We start from the raw sequence: 21,641 nt of genomic DNA on the forward strand, positions 1-21,641 counted from the left end.
ACATATACACACCAGGAACAAGATGCGACATGCTACGGGTTGGGCCGTCGAAGGGTTACACTGACTTACACCAGACCAGTCAGAACCGTGTAACCAATCATCAATATCCGGAATAGGACATATGAATGGCATTCGCCAAGGCCGGCGGGGCATAGAAGAAGAAAGAAAGCAGAAGAAAAATTCTAACAGAAGAAAAAAAGATGCATCTATCCCTAGAGATCATGACTGGCCCTCCTGAGCATTCCAGGGTCGACCGTCCGCTGTAACAGATGCAGGGTCGATCACTGCCAACACCGCAGGATTTGTTTTGTAGAGACGGCGACGAACTGCTCAGAGAGGAGCCCTGGAGCCAAGTGATGATATGTACAATGTCGTGAGTTGAATTGCAGGTTCGTGATATGCAGACTCTAATGCACACACAGACGGCCGAACCAATATTTCAGGGTGACGTTTGTCTGTGCATCTGTCGCGGGACCTAATGCACCTTTGCACTAACAGCCAGCAGCACCCCGTACGGTAGTAACCGGCCACAGCACATACTCTACACACATGGCAATCAATGAATGTTGTGATGTGAATCAGATGGTCCATCTACTAATGAAAACATTAGCCTCCAAATATGAGACTCGCCTGAACTATCTACATACATGTATCCTTCTTCCAGTCTTTCGACGGGTTTGGGACTTGGCATGGACGGCAAAGCTCATTGTGCTTTTTTCTCTTCTGGGTTCGGCCCAGTCAACATTGGAAGTCAACAAAAGAGCCAATGCAGGTTTTCGCACCTCGTTCCTTTTTCCCTGTTTGTATCGAGTGGATACGAGGAGAGGTGAGGGGGACGAAACAAGAACCGACACCACAGACGGGACGCGGCAGCAGTGGACTCGCCGCCCAAAACTGGCCACAATGCTTATTACGTGCGTTAGACTGCATCAGAAAAGACGAGCTTGACGCAGCTGGTGGATGCCGCAGCTTGCTAGCCAGCTAGCTAATGTAAGGGAATCTCGATACTCTGCTGGTCACATCGCCCTAAGGACTATGAATAGTAGGTCGGTTAGGAATGCGTTGAAAATCGAAGAACACTAGAAACGGCATATGGGGGGAGAGAGCTCTCACACAGCCGCAGAGCAACACGGCAACCAGCTTAGCTTGTAAGTGAGGGCCACGCAGGATGGGGAAAAAGACCAAAACTGGATCATCGCCGCCAGCACACACCGCGAATGGCTGATGGCCTGCAGCACTACTAACCATATGGGTGTATTTATTAATATGTCGAGCAATGCGACAGCCATCCAAGGGCGAATGAGGGCAGATGGACGTTGTTGAGTAACAGCCCACCGGGCAATCCCTAGGCTCAGAGGGGTTTAGATGGCAGCGACGTGCAGTAGCAAGCCGGCTCGCAAGCAATTCTCCGGAGTGCGTAGCCGCTGGCGAGCTGCTGCTGCTGCTAGCAGTTTGCTAGAGTCGCTGGGAGTCTGGCCATGGGAGTGGTGCCGGCGCCCAACATCCCTACACCGTCGGCGTAATTGGTATGGCAACCGCCGCCGAGCGCAGTCGAGCTGGTGGAAGCTGGTGGATTTGGTGGGGAAGCTTGGGGCAGCTGCTCCTCTGTTTACATCGCAACAGCTCCCCGGCCAATCAGCGGCGGTTCCCTGTGACATCCCGCCGCTCTTGTTACCTCGACCCAAGCCCAAGTGCTCACCACCGCTTCGCAAATAATAATATCTACCCAACTGGTGCTGCGCAGACCGCTTCGTTGAATCTACGTTCGTCGTTCCTCCTATTGTTCATCCCCATCCTCCTTTCTCTGAGTTGGCAAGGAACCAATCTCCATTTCGGGTCCCGTTCAAATATCGATTCCAGCGATATAGCCTGTCCCAAAGCAACTCCGTTACCGCCCAACCGCCGTAACCCAACCTGCCTACCTTCTTCCCTCTTGATTTTCCATTCTACGTCAACAAATGCCGTGAAGGACTGGTGTCTGGCTACAACCACTTATCCTGCCTTCGTGTCGCATTCCACCGCGATTCTTTCTAAAAAGAACAAACCCAAAAAACCAAGAGTTTTTAATTCCTCTCACTACACTCCATACCTACATACTTTCCCCGCCGCAGCTCGTCGCAATTGCATTCCAATTGCGGTGCGGCGCTCTTTTGACAAGACATACACCCACCAATAGACCCCAGTGGTCTCTCAATATCAAAACAAAAACGTCAAGCTCTGCTGGCACACCAACAGCCGAGCGGGCTAAACACCACCACCCAATAGCGCAGCGCATTCGCCGCTTAACATCTTTTCCCTTGTGAATACTTCCTCGAAGGAAATGATCCACCTTTAATTTATTGTACAGAAAACAAGCAAAATGGCTACTGAGGAAGCAGTAAGTACCCTACTTACACCGGCGCTTGCCGCGTTCGGGCCACCGTCCAAGTCTCCGTCTGTTGACATGAACTCTCCACCAGATTACACAACCATTGCGCATCTCCAAGGGCTCAAGCACGCCTTCCACAACGCCCAACAAGAGCAGTGTACCCCGTCCTTTGTCAGAGATATCCGTCGGTGAGAAGAGGCGGAACTCGCCCAGTTGGAACCAAACAACCAAGGTAAGTGGTCGCAGCAGCAACAGAACAACATCCACCGCCCTGAGTCAACCGCTCGGAAAATATCACAAACTGACACAAGTGGCGCGCTTACAGAAGATGGGCCCCAATACCGATTCATCGCCATTCCAGTCCTCACCGCTAGACAGCACCAATTCTCGTCACCAGTACTGGCAAAGTCGCGTCACTCAGGAGAATGATCTTTATGGAAGCGGCTCACCGTCCCCTGTGCGACGCTCGTCTATTGAGCGCCTGCAGAAGGCCTCCCGTGTCAAGAACAGCACCATGTTCGCGCGGGAGCAGAAGCAAGAATACGACCCCACACGGATACCTACCATAGAGCGACCTCTTGCCAAGGTAACAAACAGTGCCTATATCAGCAACCCCGTGGGCGGTTTCCGGTCAGCCCATGGCCGCAGTGACAGTGCGTCGAGCATCCCGCTCTACAGCCCGGGAAGGTCCATCGTCAGTCCCACAACCCTGGCGAGTCCAACACCTCTCAGTCCCCGCAGCCCCAGCAAGGATCAGGTCTCTCCTACCAAGTCGTCACTCTCCAACTCCCGGTTCAAGAGCAGCAATGGCTCACAACCAAGTGACTACTTTGGTGAGTCCATACACGAAGACGACGATCTTCCTTGGGGCAAGACCCTGAACAGGAACATGAAGAGCGTCACATTCGACAACGGTCCTCCGCAGATCAACGAGTATGAGATGGCAACGCCAGATCTGTCTTCAATCGGCACAAACTCTAGAGAAGGCAGCTACGACTCGGAGGAGGAGGAGGACGATGATGAGGACGCCTATGGTCTTTACCGGGACGAGGGCGATCTCCAGGATGACAGCTTCGATGCCACTCTTGAAGACACAGACAAGACGCCTGTCGTTGGACCTGATGAGTGGCGTGGGGACAACCGCGAGGAGAGATTCGAAAACAGTCCTCTGCCTGAAGGGGCTCCTTCGCCAGCGGATACTGCCAGGCCCCAACTGGGACATGGACGCACTGACTCGACTGCATCGAACGGTGAACACCGCCCGCTGCCTCCTCTGCCAGGCATGGGCCATGTCCGCACCCAATCCAACTCTTCCTCAAATGGCTTGTCCGCAACCGCTGAGCGCATGCTGGGAAGCCCCCGTCGGGACCTTCCCACGCCGCCTCCCGCCGCGTCGAGCAAGTCTGAAATCCAGAACATTGGTAACGGCAAGATGTCTTTGGAAGAGCGACTGAAGCTCATGATGCTCTCCGAGGACACCAGCCCCAAGGCTATCTCGACTGATCCCATCAAGTCGTTCGCAGAGCAACAGCGAGAGAGACGCATGCGACGTGCAGGTCCTCGCGATAGAGTCGAGAGCCCTACACCAGATGACCACGACGAGGAGGCTGCTGAATCAGAGGCAGGCGAAGAGGATGACACCGTCGGAGACATCTCTGGTCTGGATATGGACTACCAGCTCCCCAGTATCTCCCGCCAGTCCATTCTCCAGCGTGTCAATGGCAACAAAGCCTTTGAGCGCGACTCTGACTACCACTTCAACTCCTCTCCCGCGCCCTCCAGCCCCGAGCGGCAGCTACCCTTCAACCCCGATGTTCCGATTGATAGTATCGAGGAGTCGGTTCTTGAGGATGTAGATGGAGACAGCGAATCCAGCGTGCTGATCAATGGCACAGAGGACGAGAAGAGCGATGTCTATGACCTTTACCAGAGATCAGAAGACGATCAGTCGGAGGTTGATGACACTCTCAAGGATGACGATACTGAGAGCCACTACTCTGACGAAGCCCAGAAGACTCACCAGGAAGATGACGAGGACTCGGTTATGACTCCTCGCGCAGGTAGCACGGGTGAGAAACTCAGCCCGGCTACTGAGACTGAAACCGGCATCACCAACTTCAGTGCGACCCTCCCTCAGGTGAACGGAAACAACAAGGAGACTGAATTTACTAGAAGTCTTCAGTCCTATATGCTACCCAAGCCCAAGGAGTCCGATGCTTATACCTTCACTGAGAGTCACAAGAAGAATGAGGATATTGATGATGAAGACTCCAAGCCGGAGCAAGATGATGATGCCTTTTCCTACGCTGAAAGTCATGAGACGGAAGATGACGATGATGATGCCTCAAGCTACACTGAGAGTCAAACCACCGAAGGCCCAGACGCTGAGGCTGAAGCTGAAGCCGAAGCCGAGGCCAAGGCCAACTCGCAGCACCGCCCTGCCACCCCAGAGCGATCAGAGCGATCCCTGCCTAAGGTTGATTATGCCGGCTCTGGATGGGGCTCCAAGGCTGACTATGACGGTTCGGGATGGGGAGAGCCCGAAGAAGATGAAATTGAAGAACCCGGCACCCCCGAGTCTGTCATTCATCATCCTGTCTCTGAGGACGAGTACACCGAAGACGAGGAGGAGGAAGATCATGACGAGGAGATGCCAGATGAGCCCATCCCTACCCCCGAGATTCCCGAGCGTGTAGCCACGATCAAGAGCGCCTCTGGTTCCAAGCTCAAGACCCGGCCTTCGGCCACACCCGCGGATCTTGCTGCTATGCGGGAAGCTCGTCGCCACGTGAGTCGCGAGGTACCTCCCAGTGTCCCGTCCATTCCTGCGCGCCATAAGACCCGCATGTCGACGGAGCCGGGCGAGGAAAAGGCCGACAACGAGGAGGACAACGGGGAGGATGAAGACTTCATCGACCGCCACCCCAGCTTCAAGAAGCGCAGCTTGACCTTGGATCTTGACTTGGGCCTTAGCCTTGACCAGGATTTCGAGAGGGTCATCGAACAACAAAAGGTTCAGCTCCAACAGAATTTCTTTAGATACGAGTTTCTGGCTGCAAGTAACAGCCCTACTAGACAAGCGTCTAGGACTCAGAAGACGGTTGTGGCGACTGACAGAACCCCCGGTCGCACACCTGGTCGCAAGTTATCAAACGAAACGCAGCTCAATGCTAACATCACAAACCGTAAACAGCGAGGATACCTTATGCGACAAAACACCAAGGTCGTCACTGCTAGCGACAAGCAATCAGACGATGCCCGCGATGCCACTCGATCTGCTGGCAACTCACCAGTGAAGCAGACTGCCCGTCCTCAATCCTGGACAGTTGAGCCATGGAACGGCAGGCCAAGGCAGCGAAGCACGAGGAAGCGACAAGGCCCCAGCATGACGGGTCCGGTTCCCCCGATGCCAGGACAAGAAAGCAACGCAACTGCGGCTTCGGCTCTTAACAACGTGCCCGAGGAAGATGCTGCTCACCCCGAGCTGGCGACAGAAGAGTGTGGAGAGCGCGGCCGTCTGTTCGTCAAGGTCATGGGAGTCAAGGACCTTGACCTTCCCCTGCCTCGAAGTATGTATCCATCAAATCCCAGCAGTGTAGTCCTTGTACTAACGAGAAGCAGACGAACGAACGTGGTTCAGCCTCACCCTCGACAATGGTGTCCACTGTGTAACAACCGCCTGGCTTGAACTTGCGCGCAATGCACCCATTGGGCAAGAGTTTGAGCTGGTTGTGCCTAATGATCTCGAGTTCCAGTTGACCCTGAATGTGAAGCTTGAGCGCCCACCAGAGCCGGCACAGTTGCCCGCCTCCCCGACCAAGATGTCGAAGCCTAAGACGTCGACCTTTTCTCGTGTCTTTGCCAGCCCAAAGAAGCGGAAGGAGATGGAAGCTCGCATGCGCGCCGAAGAAGAGGCCTTTGCTCAAGCACAGCGCGATGCCGCTACTCGGCAACGAAAGGTTGCGCCTACAGCCTGGGACCTTATGTCTCCCTTGGCTGCCGATGATGGAAGCTTTGCTCGCTCTTATGTCTGCCTCAAGGAGCACGAGTCTCGCTGCTATGGTCGTCCTTACATGGTCGAGATTGCTGCTTTCAACGAGTGGGCTGTCGAGGAAGCTGGCTTTGCCAGCAGCGTGAAGAGCAAGCGTGGCGGCCCTAGCAACTCTGTCGTCCGTCGCGCCCCTTACAAGATTGGCAAACTCGAAGTTCAACTTCTCTTCGTGCCTCGTGCCAAGGGTTCTACCGATGAGGACATGCCCAAGAGCATGAACTCGGCCATTCGCGAGTTGAAGGCTAGCGAGGAGAGACTCAGCAGAAACTGGGAAGGCCATCTCAGTCAACAGGGTGGAGACTGTCCTGTAAGTTCATCCCCAATGCAGTCATGCCTCCTTAAGGAAACAACTAACATAATCACAGTACTGGCGTCGCCGCTACTTCAAGCTCGTCGGCACCAAGCTTACTGCTTACCACGAGTCCACTCGTCAACCGCGAGCCACCATCAACCTTTCCAATGCCAAGCGGATCATTGATGACCGTCGGCAATTGACACAGCCGGATACCACTGGCAAGGGTGGTAAGCGCCGTCGTTCTGCCTTCGCCGAGGAGGAAGAGGGCTACATGTTCGTCGAAGAGGGCTTCCGTGTCCGCTTCAACAACGGCGAAGTCATCGACTTCTACGCCGACACAGCTGAAGACAAGGACGGCTGGATGAAGGTCCTGGGCGACGTTGTCGGTCGTGAAGGCGTCGAAGACGACACCATGCACGGAGGAAACCGCAGAAAGTGGTGTGAACTCGTCCTTAAGCGGGAAGAGGCACTCCGCAAGAAGGCTGAGGGACGACGTGTCCACTCCAAATCCAAGAGCATGATCATCTGAGAGACCTATGGGCTGCGCCCAGAGCGACAACACTTCATGGCCGATTCCGGGCCAAGCATCATGATATGCTCTCGAGGGGAGCCATATGAGGAACGAAGCAATCCGCCATACGCCAAACGACAAACGCCATTAATGACCCTACGACCTAATGATACATACTCGGCGTTATGACTTCTTCCCCTCCCCGACAAGGACCCAGGGCCTTTGCCCCTTCTACTACTTCAGCTTTAATCTATTAAAGACTTGTTCAGTCGAGTCTTCCTGGGGCTGCTGGTCTGCCAGGTTTCCTCCAAATCCCCTTGCTATCGATGCGAATCACATCAGAATGCTTGCATATGTGTTTCTGCCCACTTTCGGAGTGGTGTACAAAGTCCTTACACGGCCATTTTTTAATAATTATTCTATGGCCTCGAGTGCTTCCGAAGCGACCACCAGGACCAACACCACTTCCTCCACCATATTGCATGAGCCAAACCGGGCATTTTCGTTCTTGTGTAACGCAAATATTCATTGTTCGGCATCGTGCGATCAAAGAGAGAAAGACTGCGATGAGAAGACGCGAAGAAGAAAGAAGACATGAGAGATCGCGAACGCCAGTTCAGACAGGTGTGCGTGTGTGTTTTTAAGGGGGGTTTACATAGCCAGTGTGTTTTGAGTGCGTGCGCCTTTGCTTTTTCATAAGGGGGACTTTGGGAGTCGGAGTTTGTCGCATTGAACGGTTTAGCGGTCCGGTTTCTGGATTGGCGAGTCGTCTTTTTATATAAGTGTGTGTTGTCTTGTGTATCGAGTATAATAAAATGCATTTCAGTACACCATTATACATAATCCATCAAAATTGCCCAATGAATGCTGTATGTCTGTGTGAATGATCAACCTTGTAATGACTGTCACCTTGGCTCTTTCAGTGACAGTGATTGGTAATATAAATGAACATAATTCTTCTACATGTATTGGTCTCTCTTCTGCCTTGCCTGTCTGTCTTTCGCAACCTTATCATGCATGCTTTTCTTAACCATAGTCATGACGCCAGCATGCCGAGGGGGATACACAAGAAGAAAGAAGTAAAGCAGCACACACACCACTATCACCTTCCATCATCATCCATCCACATACACAAAACCGTGTTCTATCTATCCATTCTCTTCCTCCCACTACTACTACTACTACTTCGCCATTCAGTCATGACATCCACACTACTACTCACTACGCACTACTCACTACTAGTACGCATCCCCCCCTCCCTTTCAACACCCATGTGAGTGATTATGGTATATTCTGCTCTCCACGGGCTTGAAAGGGTCCATTGGTTCATTTCTCACAGTTTCTCTCGGCATCATCTTCTTAGGAACGGAGCGACTCGAGCTCCAGCTCCAGCTGCCGGATCCGCTCGCTCTGGTCTTGGGTGCCGGAACCCACGCGCTTCTTGAGGCTGTCGACCTCGCCGGTCAGGACGACAATCTGCTGCCCTTGGGAGCTGATCATCTTGTTCTGGGTCTCGAGCAACTGCTTGATTTCTCCCAGCGTGTTTTGCACGCCGGCGGGGGTCGAAGTGTTGTTGTTGCTCGAAGAAGAGGAAGAAGGCGCGGCGGCAGCGGCGGGGCTGGGCATAGAAGGAGATGTGACGGTGGGAGATTTGAGGGCGGGGGAGGCAAAAGCGGCGGGTTTCGGGAGCGGCGCCGAGGTGGTCTTGGTCGGGGAGGCGGGTTTCCGTTGGACGGGCTTGGAGATCTCCTCGAAGCTGCTCGTCTCGTCGTCGTCGTTGGCCGCGTCATCGTCTTCGTACTTGGAGGCCATGGCGGCGATGGACTGGCCCTGGTCCCGCATCGAGGGTGGCGGGGAGCGCGCAGCCGGGGCCGGGGCCGGCTCGGGCTCCTTCTTCGGCGCCGGCTTGGCGGCCGGAGCAGGCGCAGGGGCGGGGGCGGGCTTGAAATCGGAAGGAACCTCGGAAGGTGCGTTGCCCTCGTAGATGTCCTCGAAGTTGATCTTGGGCGGCAGGCTTTCCTTGCCCCCGAGCCACTCCTGGGTGCTCATCGCAGGCTTTGTGCCGACCGCCGGGGGGAAGATGTCGGACTGGAAGGTTTCGGCGCGTCGTGGTACGGTGAAGGAGATAGGCTCGATGTATGAATCATTGACAGTCTTGAAACCCCTCATGACCTCGTTCTCGTGCACCTGGCATCTGGTCAGGCAAGAGCAACAGTGAACAAGGGGATAGGTATACTCACGTTGACACCGCGCTTAGGCAAGAAGGCAATACCTCTTTGGGGATCACCCGACTTGTACTCGGACAAGAACTCGAATTTGTCGTTCTCGTACTCGAAGTAGCGAATGTTGCCATCACTGCGATTTTGCGTCAGCCGGTCGTCTCCCACCTCCAGTGACCCCTGTTCCTGTAATCAACTTACCCCTTGCCAGCCAGGTACAAGCAGTGGCAGCTGTCGTCCCAGAAAGGCATGCAGACACCGGAAATGCTGTCCAGGGTGTGAAAGCCTCCGATGGGGGAGGTGTTACCGGGTTCCCACAGAGCCAGTTGACGATCGCTCATCTTGGAGAAACCCGTGGTAGCGAATCGGTTCTGCTCGCCCAGCCAGACGACTCGGCTGTTCTTGGCGCCCTCGTGGCCAGAATGCTCCGATGCTGGCCTCTCTTGTCGGGCATCCCACACACGCACCTTCTTGTCTCGCGAAGTGGTGACCAGCATGGAGCCAGAGGCATTCCACGACAGGGACTGGACGATGTCGGGGTGTTTCAGGCTGAGCGGGGCGACCCCTGCGTTGACATCCCACAGCTTGATGGTCAGATCGCCGGATGCGGACGCCAGGATGTTCTCGGCGGCCGGGTTGAAGAGGACTTGGCCGACCTTGCGCGAGTGGCCGCCGAACTTGGCCACGGGGGAGACGTCGGCGGGCTCTTCGGCGTCGGTGAAGAGGGTGAAGTCCTGGGGGACCTCCCATATCATGACCTTGCCATCGTCCGAGGCCGAGGCAACGATCCGGTCATTGAAGGGGTTCCTAGATCATGTGTGTCAGAGGCCGTGTCCGTCGCAAAGAGGGGTGTTGGGCGGTCGCGTGCGCACCAGTCGGTATCGAGGACGGCCGAAGTGTGGCCGCGGAAAAGGGGGATTAATTCGGGGACCTTGCCCTTCTCGTTCAGAGGAATGACGGCAAAGGCGCCTCCGCCGCTGGCTTCCCAATTGACTGAGAGGTACTCGGGGTTGGCCTAGGGGACAGGTACGTAAGCGTCAGCCGGGCGAGCAAGCAAAGCGCAATCTCGGGGTTGTTGGTGTGTACGGACCTTGATCAAGTTTGTATCCCATGCATTGCGACTGATACGGAGGTTGTCGTAGCAGAATTCCTTCCGCGTGGACTTGCCAAAGACGTGGCCTGCGCAAGGGGGGAGCTGTTAGGACGGGGAGTTCTGGTCGTGGAGTTTTTTGTGGTTTGCTTGCTCGCTTGCTCGGGGTCGTAGGGTCACGACGACAGGAGATGCGAAGGGGAGAGTTCAGACGCACGATATTTGGAAGCTCGCACGAAGCGACCGGACATGATGACAGCTGGGGGCGCGTAAAGCGGCAAGGGGGTATTGATGGTACAGCGACAAGAGAAGAATAGATTAAGAATGAAAAGAATACAGAATAAAGCGCCCAAAGGCTCACTGCAGTAGTATGTAGTGTGTGGTATAGGGGGGAGAGGGAGGGGGGTTGAAGCGAAGCTCCTTTCCAGAAGATGAAATGCAATCAATCCAATGCAAATGCGGATGCAATGTAATGTTGAATTGGATAACTTGAACCCTGAAACTAGGCTGGCCCAGCTGCGCCTCATCAACTCCAAGGTTCAGTACTTAGACAAAGTCCGTCGATCGCCTGGAGAGACCGATGGGGTGGTCCAGTCGCTGGTCCCAGTTGCCTTAGTTGACTTGCAGCGCTGCACACAACTGCTCTTTTAGTGGGTTAGGGGGGTTACTTTAACTCCATGTAGACGCTGGTAACCCCCTCTTCCCCCCAAGCCTGTCAAGCCCCAGCGGGAACAAACTGGCCAAGTCTTCGACATCCTGAACAGCCACACTATTCCAGTTAAACGGCGACTAAAACAACAACAACAACTTTATGATGTGAAATTAAAATCGAATGCCTAAGTTGCAGTATAGAAGTCTAATGTTATATGTATTACTTCTGTGGCGTAATCGGGAGTAAGTGGAATAATCAAAGGTATGTAGGTGCTGCTACACGTTCAGTAGTTGACAATCCGGTTTATTCCAGCGGTCCTTGACCCCAACAGTGACTGCGCAGGGCTACAGCATTATATGTACATCTTCCGCATAACTGTTATGAACAGTACCTACGTAGCCACTTAGGTAATCATGTGGGCCAATTAACGCGAAAAGCTGCATTGGCAGAAGGCAAGCTTTAGCTCTACCTAGGAAGGCGTGGTGCTTGTCGCGTCGGTCAGAATTCAGTACCTGCTTTCTCTCCAGAGGCCCGCCGCGCGAAAGTCGACTTCTTTCCCTACCCGATCAACTGACAACTGCTGCCTGCCAAGCCAGATTGAAAGTCGCTCTCTTCACTTTCCGGCAGCAAAAAACCCTTTCCCTTCCTTGTCATCAATTTTTCAAGGTTGCGGTGTAAAGGCCCTGACATTTTCAGCAACATTGCATTTTCTACCCTCAAAATAACGCCCAACATGTCCGCTATCGAGAGTTTCGACAACATCTACTTGGACCTGTCCAAGGAGGCCGGCAAATGCAGATTTGCCGAGAACGGTCTTGGCTGGAAACCCTCAGCTGGCGGCAACACCTTCACCCTCGACCGAGGCGACATCGCGAGCGTACAATGGAGTCGTGCTGCAAAGGGGTTCGAACTCAAGATCCTGAAGCGATCTTCCGAGGTCATCCAACTCGACGGTTTCCAAGACGGGGACAAGTCCCGACTCGACAAAGTCTTCAAGAATTGGTACAGCACAAACCTCGAGACCAAGGAACATGCTCTGAGGGGATGGAATTGGGGCAAGACCGAGTTCACCAAAGCCGAGCTGGTCTTCAACGTCCAGAACAAGCCCGCCTTTGAAATCCCCTACTCCGAGATCTCCAACACCAACTTGGCTGGTCGCAATGAGGTAGCAATCGAATTTGCTGCTTCAGACCAGGCCGACACGGGCACGAACGGTCATCTGGGCGGTGCTAGAGGCAAGGGCAAGAAGTCGGGAGCCGGCAAAGACCAGCTGGTCGAGATGCGCTTCTACGTTCCCGGAACGGCGACGCGCAAGGAGACCGAGGGCGAAGATGCTGGCAGCGACGCCGACCAGGAGGAGAAGAACGCCGCCACCCTCTATTACGAGACCCTTATTGACAAGGCTGAGATTGGTGAAACGGCCGGAGACGCCATCGCCACATTCCTCGAGGTTCTCCATCTTACGCCGAGAGGTCGTTTCGATATCGACATGTACGAGTCCTCCTTCCGCCTGCGTGGTAAGACGTACGACTACAAGATCCAGTACGACGCCATCAAGAAGTTTATGGTGCTCCCCAAGCCGGATGATCTGCACTGTATGCTTTGTGTCGGTCTGGATCCTCCTCTGCGCCAGGGTCAGACACGCTATCCCTTCTTGGTCATGCAGTGCAAGAAGGACGAGGAGGTTACCATCGACCTCAACCTGACCGACGACAAGCTGAACGAAGCCTACAAGGACAAGCTCCAGGCCCACTACGAACAGCCCCTGCACCAAGTCATCACCTACTGCTTCAAGGGCATAGCTGCCAAGAAGATTCTGTCCCCTGCCAAGGACTTCCAGACACATCGACAGCAGGTCGGAATCAAGTGTTTCATCAAGGCCAGCGAGGGTTTCCTCTACTGCCTGGAGAAGGCCTTCATGTTCGTGCCCAAGCCCGCCACCTACCTGTCGTACGACAACACAGCCAGCATCACATTCTCGAGAGTCGGAGGCGCCGTCTCGACCTTGTCCACGTTCGACATCACTGTCCACCTGAAGAATGGCCAGGGCTCGAACCAGTTCAACAACATCAACCGTGAGGATCTTAAGGCACTCGAGGACTTCTTCAAGCTCAAGGGCCTGCGTGTTAAGAACGAGATCGACGAGGATGCTGCGATGATGGCCCAGGCCATCCGCGACGAGGCCATGATGGATGACTCCGAGGAAGAGGTCGTGGGCAACCGCGCAGACCGCGGCTCGGCCGACGAGGACGAGGAGAGCTTGGACGAGGACTTCAATGCCGACTCCGAGAGTGACGTCGCCGAGGAGTTCGACTCCAACCACGAGTCGGACGGCTCCGGCGACGGCGAGAGCGACGTTGATGACAAAGACGATGATGAGGAGATGGAAGATGCCGAAGATGACGAAGAGGAGGAGCAGCCCAAGAAGAAGGTAAAGAAATAGGCGACTCGATAGGGGGAGGCTCTCTCGCAAACAAAAAGAACGGAAACTGAAACTGTATTATTCTAGGGGCAGCTGGCGTTCAGGACGGCGGAATGATTTTGATGATAGGCTCCTCGAGTCCGAGGATTGTGCAGTTAGGTATAGCGGACATTGGGCATAATTGATAGCCTGTCAGGCTTGCAAAACATGGGTTTTCACGTTGCTTCCCGTGCTGCTGACTGTCATGAACCCCCCTTCCAGGAATTGTTGCCCCGAGTCTGGACTGTGGTTAGCGATGGACTCTGGGAATGCTTGGGTAATTGACGATATAGTATCTAGCGACAGACTAACTGGGCGATGGAATAATTGGCAATGGGAGTTGGGATAGCTGTCGATATACGATATAACGACATACTACGATCACCGTGCTGTTTCCGTTCGCCCAGATGGTTCGTTCATGCATTGCATCTACCGCAACATTCCCCGAATCTAGCTTTCTAGTATGCACAGTATGGAGTATGCCCCTAACGCCAATGACATGCATGGATGAAAGATGCCCCCCGGGTGGACTCGTTCTGGGCGACTTTTCCGTGTGACCTCCCCTTTCTTCTCTACATGGCCAGAAAGCGGTTTCCCCTTTTCTGTTCTGCGTCTTCCCTGCCTTTTCGTCTTATCCCAAGCTACTACTCTCTGGCAGAGCCAAACCCAGTCTTGGATATACTAATTGGCACAGGCACTGCGAGCGGGTGAAAAGCCGGGCAAATTAGCTGGCTCTTCTAAAAAGTGCAACTGAGTGGGCTCGGGAACAATCTAGCCAGCAGATGATGATCTGGGCACCGTCACCCGTTTTTATCATAAGCCGAAACGATCGATGCCTTTTTACCCTAGGACGACCTGCGGTTCCAGGCCACGCAGTCGTCGAACTTGACGCCGCTCCCGCCGAAGCAGTCGAGGGCGCTGCCGATCGTCAGGTCCACCTTGCCGCCGCTCAACTGGGCGACGAGGTCCAAGTCCTCGAGGTGGCGGCCGCCGCCGGCGTAGGTGACGGGGATGCTGCACCACTCGGCCAGGCGCCGGACCAGGGCCTCGTCGATGCCCTTTTGCAGGCCCTCGTTGTCCGCGGCGTGGATGAGGAACTCGCAGCAGTAGGGCTCGAGCTGTTTGATGGTTTCTGTGTCGGATTACGTGTCCGTCCCCCCCGATCAGTAGGGAGAGCCAAATAGATGGGTGGGGGTGTATTTGTTGAACAAACGGCTCAGGGGAAGAACAGGTTGAAAAGGGGGCGAAAGTAGATGGGTGACAGGGGTGTGGTAATTAAGGGGCGGGGAGGGATGAAGACATGAACTTCGTGGTACGGGGCTCACTCACCTTGGTTCACCTCCATATCCGTAATGGTCTGCCACTTGTTCATGGCGACGAACCAGCGGTCCTCGCCGCGCTTGCGACAGCTGAGGTCGATGACCAGCTTCTGCTTGTCGCCATCCAGCGACTGCAGGACGGCGTCGAGGCGCTCCTGGCTGAACTTGCCCTCGGGGAAGAGGAAGGACGTGACTATAACCTACTAAGCAACCTGACGGTCAGCTTCCAAGGTCGATCGGTCAAAAACGGAGAGAGCAGAAGAGTAAGAAGCCCTCCAGCTTGCTTGCTGCACCCACCTTCTCGGCGCCCTTCTCCACCCACTTCCGCGCATTGGTGTCGTTGATGCCGCCTCCGACCTGCAGGCCGCCGGGCCAGGCGGCGAGGGCCTCGGTGGCGGCCTCGTCGTTCTTGGGGCCCAGCATGATGACGTGCCCGCCCCTCAGGTCGTTGTCCCGGTACAGGCCGGCGAAGTGGCCCGCGGGCTCCAGCGAGACATGGTTGGTCCGCAGCGCGTCCGTCGAGCTGTCCAGGGTCCCGCCGACAATCTGCTTCACCTGGCCCGCGTGCAGGTCTATGCAGGGTCGAAATTTGGTCATGTTTGCTTCTTGGGTATTGGCAGAGTATACAATAGAATATGGTGTTTTCTAGGTATAAAAGTTCATGGTGGGGTTGTATGATGAAGCTCATGCGCAAGCTTCAGCTCCCCAAGGCTGAGGCGGGGTTGCATTGATAGCTGAGACCCCCTTGTAAATGTGGCTCGTCAGGGACCGATGTCTTATCTGGACTTCTTGATTGGCCAAAACTAGCTCGTCTCTGTGGCTGATGCAAGGCTGCAGGACCTCTCTAAAAAAAGTTCATGGCTCGAGGAAAAAGTTACCTCTTGAACCAATTAACAGTTCTTGGAGATAAAACCCATTTCCCGGCCAATTTCAATTGCCGACCGTATCTACACATTCTCGAACCCAAGGACCGCGCAAAATGACGTCGATATTGGGAAAGCGGAAATCGCGCCGCGCGGAAAAAGACCCAGCCGAGGTAGCAGCCGCGCAAGAGAAGCTCCGGAAATTCTTCGAAGCGCAATACGAGCCCATAGCGCCGACTGACGGCACGGAGAAGGAAACCGCCGACGAAAATGGCGAGGTCGCGGACGAGAGATCAGACGAGGAATCCAATGACGACGGCGAGGACGGGGACTCTGATGCATCAGACGACGACGACGACGACGATGAATGGGGCGGACTATCCGGCGACGATGACTGCGGCGCGAAAGACGACGACACAACACCACAAATAGAGGTGGTAGACTACACCACCGCCATCAGCCACCCAACCTCCTCAGACCCCACCCTCCGCAAAGCCGAGCGAGCCTATCTCTCCTCCCGCGTCCCCAGCGCTCTCCCCAGCGCTGCCGCCGGTGCCGCGCCCGCCAAGCAAAGCAGCAAGAAAGCCGCCGACGAGGACAGCACGACCCTCCTGCGCGACGACCTGGCGCTGCAGCGCCTGCTGACGGAATCACACCTGTTCGAATCGAACTTTGGCGCCAACGCCGCCGGGAACAAGGGCGCCATGGAGCACGAGGGCCGCAACCGGCACAAGGCGACGGACCTGCGGCTCGCGGCCCTGGGCTCCAAGGACAGCATCTACAAGCAGGCCAAGATGCCCATGGCGCACCGCAAGGGCATCATCGCGGCGGCCGAGAAGCGCGAGGAGAAGCGGCGGCGCGAGGCGCGCGAGAACGGCATCGTGCTCGAGCGCGCGACGACGGGCGTCCACGAGGGCTGGACGGGCCTCAAGGGCAAGAAGTCCAAGTCATCCAGCGGCGGTGCTGGTGGGAGTCGGAAACGCGAGGCGGCCGTCGACGCGCCCGCCGTCGGCAAGCTGCGCAATGGTCTGCTGCAGCTGAGCAAGAAGGACATCCGGGAGATTGAAGGGTCGGGCGGGGGTAGCAGCAGGGGCGGCAAAGGGGGTGGCAAGAAGCGGAGGAGATGAGCATGAGAGACATGGAATCGACCACCAGTTGAAACGACACCGTTGGATCGAGATTTAAATAACAATATACCGCCCGTATTTTGAGTTCATGGATGGGGTCTGAGCGACAGGCGACATCATGTCAGTCAGCTAAACAACAACGGCGCCCGCCAAAAGCATGGGGACACGCCGGGCGGGCGGGCGTGGCCGTGAAATCAATTGGAATCGGGCGCAGCTGTCAAGGCGAACTCTACTGCCCTAGCGCTCCCTGTGTGTCTGAGTGTCAGTGGGCGGCAAAGGAATGTGGGAGAGACGGTGGCGCCGCTGTCAAATAAAACGTCTCAGCGGGTAGCTTCGAGCGTATATTCAGAGTTGTATAATATACCCACTAGCCAATGAATAAGAAATGGAGAGACGACCGACCCCGTTAGATGGGAGTGAGGCCGATAGTCACATCAACTTGTCTAATTCCTACTTAGGTGGCTATGTAAAACATTGCCAAGTCATGTTGGAACACATTCTTTCAGGGTCACGACAGTAAGGGGTCTTTTAGATTTTGTTCATTGATCTCTCTTATTTTTTGGGGGGTTTGGTTTGTTAAGTTTGGCTACCCGGACTGTCCTCCCTAACGTATATCAGAGAGTAAAAGACAAGCCCGGGCGCAGCCCGGCACGTAATGGTTGTCTCCCATTCCCATGGGCTTTTTTGTTTTGTTTGTTCGAGGGCACATTCCTGTGCGCTTCCTCTCTCCTGCGCAATCAACGCAATCAACAGGAAACAGAAAGAGGAAGGAGAAGAAAAGGAACCGTAGGGCAGGTAAGGGGGGAAAAGCAGCAAAGGTTATATATATACAGGGCACGAGTTTCCACCCACACACAAGACGACTTTCTTCCCCCCGTCTGTGATGCCGTAGCCCACCCTCTCTGTGCGCGCCAAATCGGCAGCCGCCGGTCTATCAAAGTTCGAATTTTGGTATCCTCGTATATGAAATGAAGAAGTATGATCGTCCCACCACGTACTTTAAAGGGTAAAAAGAGTAGTACTTCCAAATATGAAAAGGAAAAGAAGTTGAAAAATAAATAAAAAGAAGCCGAAGAAGATGCCGAGCCGGTTAGGCCTCCGGCCACACACACGCCCCAGATAAAACATAGAAACTCCAGGAGTCTAGCTCAAGATGCCGAGATCAAACCAACCCGCTAAGAACCCTAATGCCGACCTCGCTCATGAAGACCCTATCATAACCTTCAAAACGAAGAGGCGTATATCTCATAATGCAATACCGCTGATAATAGAAAAAATCGCCAAGGTGTTTTACATCATGGCGCCCGTCGGCGTGCTCATGGTCATGGGCATGCTGAGGGTCTGAAGACTGTTGAAAGCTGGCGCGTGAGACATGTTCGTGTTCGTCGGCATGCTGGTGGCCGGGTCATGTGCGACCGAGTTGAGCGTCGCGGGAATGTAGCCGGCGTCAGAGTTGGGCGAGGCCTCCTCGAGAGAACCGAGCTGGTCCTCGCCGGAGTATTCCTCCTCGTCCTCGCCCGAGAGGTTGAAGCTGCCCTCGCCGCCTTCGCCGCGATCATGAGTCCGCTTGTGTCTGTAGTAGATGCGTTAGTCCAGGTACCAAGTGAATAAAATTGCCGCTTCCTGTGATTGATGCTGTTGCTGTGTCTCAAGTGTTGTGGTTTGGGTTGACGCTCTGGTATCTGTCTCGCTCGTCGTTTTCGCACAATACATTGTAACTCATCACAGGAAGCAAGCGTACAAATGAAAAAGAGCAACAAGGAAAAGTATGGAGCATACTGTGCTAGGTTGTCTGATCGGGAGAATGCCTTGCTACAATAAGGGCAGATGTAGGGTCTTTCTTGGGTATGTGTTCTCACGTGTCTAGATATATTGGTCAGATACATGCGCGGCGCATCACACATGACATAGTAAAAAAGAAAAAGTTGGTCTTACCGCTTCAGGTGCTCTAAGCGCTTGAAGAGGCGTCCGCACGTCGGGATCGGGCAAGAATGCGACTTCTGGGGGTACGGGCCGAGCTCCATGACGGTAGCCGAGCGAGCGCGTCGGACAGCGCCGCCGTGGACCCCGTGGTTCGCATGCATTGCCCGCTCGCCGTGCATGTCGTCGTGGCCCATGTGGACGTATTCCTGATGTTGCAGGGACATGGGGTTCATGGCCGGGCTGCCCTCAACCGTGGACAGAGGGGTTCCGTGTCGGGACATGTCGACCATGTCCTTGTGGTGGTGCTGGCTGTGAACAGAGACTCCCGAGTTGCTGTAGGAAAGGCCGGGAGGCGAGTTCTCGTTCTCATCGCCCTCGGCGACGGGTCCAACCGACGTGGAGACGGATCTCCTCAGGTCCGAAGGACGGTGGGCGGCAGCTTGCGCTTGTGCAGTGGCCGCGGCAATGGCGGACATGGACGGAGGGATCGACGATCGGCGCCTCCTCTGCTTGTAGGTAGGAGAACCCTCAATGACAGAGTAGACGTTGTTAGCGCCATAGGCTCGCGAGAACTGAGGGCCGGCCAGGTTGGAAGGCGGCAGCTGGATCATGCCGTTAAGACCGTTGACGCCGGCCATGTGGTCGGGGATGGCAGTGTAGAGACCGGTCTCCTCGTTGGCAATGTAGGCGGGCTCAGCGCCCATACCCAGAGCTTGCTGGGGAGGGGTGATGGGCTCGAACGAGATGCCGCGGTTGCTGTAGTCCTCGTAGTGGGAAGAGACGAACGACGGCGCGGGTGAGTACTCGAGGCCGTAAGCGGGCATGGAAGCATGGCGCTGGTGTCCCTGGATCGGCACACCGTTCTGGTTGTACTGCATGCGCGCGTAGTCAGGCTCGCGCTTAACCACCTGTTGAACCTGAGGTGGCATCTGGGGGGCCATGGCCATCTGCTGGTACTGAACCATGGCCTCCATCCCGTCGGATAAAGGGGCCATCGTCTGAGGCATCATCTGGGGCGGGGGCATCGAGTCCATGGCCCTCATCACTGGTGACGGGGCCTGCGACTGAGGAAAAGACACCTGCTGGGCATTGAAGGAGGAAGAGTTGGCTTGCTGGGCCTTTGTGAGCTGCTCGTACAGAGATTGCGAAGAGTCGTACTGGAAGGACAGCGCAGGTTCGCTGACGGCCATGGTGGTGGCCTCCTGGCCCATCTTCTCGCGCTTCAGGTCGCGCTCCAGGGCATCGAGGAAAAGGCGGTCGTGGGGTACGCTATACCAGTAGAACACCTTTTGCTTCTTCTGTGTGCGAATGCAGTTGTTCTTGTACAGGAAGTCCAAGAAGGGGCTCTTGGGCTCCTCGAGCGATGCATCGGTTCCCGACTTCAGATTGCGGAGATCTGAGAAAATACCCTCCTCAAACTTCTTGGAGTTTTTGACCGGGCGACCGAAGGCCTGGAATCGGAAGGACAGGCAGCGGACAATGTCGGTTCCCGAGATGTGGAACAGGTTGTTCCACAGGACACAGGATACATACTCGCCGGTGGGGAGAAGGAATCGCCGGATGTACTGATCGGGTTGCCAATCGACAGGGGCCGAGATCAGGAAGTATTTGACTGTTGATGCTGTGTAAGCAATGGAAAAGCTATCGGGGGTTAATCGCGTCGCTCAGAAAAAGGCACACTCACGGTTGTCGACTTGTTGCAGGGCTACCTGGGCATCATGTGGTAATGCTTGCTGAGCCTCGGTGCTCAGCATGAACGTCTCTGGTTTTTGCGGTGCGGCGGCCATAGCTGCCTGTTGTGTGTACATAGCCCGTACTAGCTACAGCAGCAGAGTAACGGGGGGGAAAGGAGCCCAATCGTCTTATACAGCGTCCTTCGGGTGGCCGAGGAATGCGATTTGAAATCGATACAGGTGTCAAACAATTATTAGGTGGACAAAAAAGGAGTCACGGAAACAGCGCCAATAACGCGTAACAGATGCCACTGAACGTTGATGGCAGTGGGAAGCTCCGAGGCGCTGCCTTTGTGGGGTTGGAGCGGGCGCTGGTAGAGTTTTGGTGGTGTTGATAGATCGCTGCTAGTATTTTGTGAGTTGGTGGTTAACTTCAGTCGAGTCCAGCCCGCCGGGATGTATTTTGCACGAGAGTACTGATGCACCGATTTGCCTCAAGCGAATGGTAAGGCGCAGTCAGTGGAAACCTTCAAGGTCCAAGAGTCGTCGTGGGTTGGGGAAAAAGACAGGAGGTCCTTCAGGTCCTAGGTGAGGCTGCGTCGTCTCGATGCGACTATGCGTCGAGCAATTATGACGGAGGGGCTGCTGCAGGACGGCGAGGTGCGTCGTGGGAGTGTGGATGCAAGCAAGTGCACACTGGCAAGTGGACGACCAAGAAGAAGTGTTGGGCTCTCCCAAGGACTCGTCTATAGCGACAATGACGGGTAAACAACCGTGCAAGTAGTAGACAGAATCAGCAAAAAAGATGCTCCCCGTGGATCAAACAGTATGGACAGAACCGTCGACTATGCCCAGCTTGCAACGATCTGCGTCTGATGAGTGGTGCCGAGTAAAATCGGGGGGAAAGGTGATTCGTGGTGCTGTTGAGAAGAGAAACGTCTCAAGAATGGGCTGAGGTGTGCAGAGTGCGTGGCTCTTGGAAGGATGTAAATTAGAGGCCTACAACACGAGAGACGAGGAGGGGGAGAGAGGGGTGAAAAGAAAAAAGAGAGCGATGTCTCGAAGAGAAGTTCTTGCGAAGGTTCAAGA

General features: G+C 55.0%; 6 protein-coding genes across 6 annotated transcripts; 3 read left to right on the forward strand and 3 right to left on the reverse strand.

The window, feature by feature from the left end:
• Nucleotides 1-2,359: 2,359 nt before the first annotated feature.
• On the forward strand, nt 2,360-7,243 carry PG985_010027 (GTP binding protein; the record flags this gene model as incomplete). The annotated part of the gene is made up of 4 exons (XM_066829795.1): nt 2,360-2,377; nt 2,460-5,937; nt 5,990-6,726; nt 6,785-7,243. The coding sequence occupies 4 exons, from the start codon at nt 2,360-2,362 to the stop codon at nt 7,241-7,243; spliced, it is 4,692 nt and encodes a 1,563-aa protein (XP_066682185.1).
• A 1,341-nt stretch (nt 7,244-8,584) lies between these two features.
• On the reverse strand, nt 8,585-10,785 carry PG985_010028 (coronin-6 protein; the record flags this gene model as incomplete). Its single annotated transcript, XM_066829796.1, has 6 exons — nt 8,585-9,412; nt 9,466-9,580; nt 9,646-10,251; nt 10,317-10,459; nt 10,535-10,623; nt 10,752-10,785. The coding sequence occupies 6 exons, from the start codon at nt 10,783-10,785 to the stop codon at nt 8,585-8,587; spliced, it is 1,815 nt and encodes a 604-aa protein (XP_066682186.1).
• A 1,134-nt stretch (nt 10,786-11,919) lies between these two features.
• Nucleotides 11,920-13,629, forward strand: PG985_010029 (uncharacterized protein; the record flags this gene model as incomplete). The annotated part of the gene is made up of 1 exon (XM_066829797.1): nt 11,920-13,629. The coding sequence occupies one exon, from the start codon at nt 11,920-11,922 to the stop codon at nt 13,627-13,629; it is 1,710 nt and encodes a 569-aa protein (XP_066682187.1).
• Nucleotides 13,630-14,492: 863 nt separating this feature from the next.
• On the reverse strand, nt 14,493-15,563 carry PG985_010030 (Histidine biosynthesis bifunctional protein hisB; the record flags this gene model as incomplete). The annotated part of the gene is made up of 3 exons (XM_066829798.1): nt 14,493-14,779; nt 14,977-15,166; nt 15,264-15,563. The coding sequence occupies 3 exons, from the start codon at nt 15,561-15,563 to the stop codon at nt 14,493-14,495; spliced, it is 777 nt and encodes a 258-aa protein (XP_066682188.1).
• A 382-nt stretch (nt 15,564-15,945) lies between these two features.
• On the forward strand, nt 15,946-16,956 carry PG985_010031 (uncharacterized protein; the record flags this gene model as incomplete). The annotated part of the gene is made up of 1 exon (XM_066829799.1): nt 15,946-16,956. The coding sequence occupies one exon, from the start codon at nt 15,946-15,948 to the stop codon at nt 16,954-16,956; it is 1,011 nt and encodes a 336-aa protein (XP_066682189.1).
• Nucleotides 16,957-18,246: 1,290 nt separating this feature from the next.
• Nucleotides 18,247-20,666, reverse strand: PG985_010032 (STE like transcription factor; the record flags this gene model as incomplete). Its single annotated transcript, XM_066829800.1, has 4 exons — nt 18,247-18,529; nt 18,736-18,819; nt 18,892-20,491; nt 20,564-20,666. 4 exons carry the CDS (start codon nt 20,664-20,666, stop codon nt 18,247-18,249), a joined length of 2,070 nt encoding a protein of 689 aa, XP_066682190.1.
• Nucleotides 20,667-21,641: the final 975 nt, after the last annotated feature.

Source organism: Apiospora marii (assembly GCF_038362585.1).
Source record: "Apiospora marii strain CBS 49790 chromosome Unknown utg000006l_segment0_segment0, whole genome shotgun sequence".
Taxonomy (NCBI): domain Eukaryota; kingdom Fungi; phylum Ascomycota; class Sordariomycetes; order Amphisphaeriales; family Apiosporaceae; genus Apiospora; species Apiospora marii.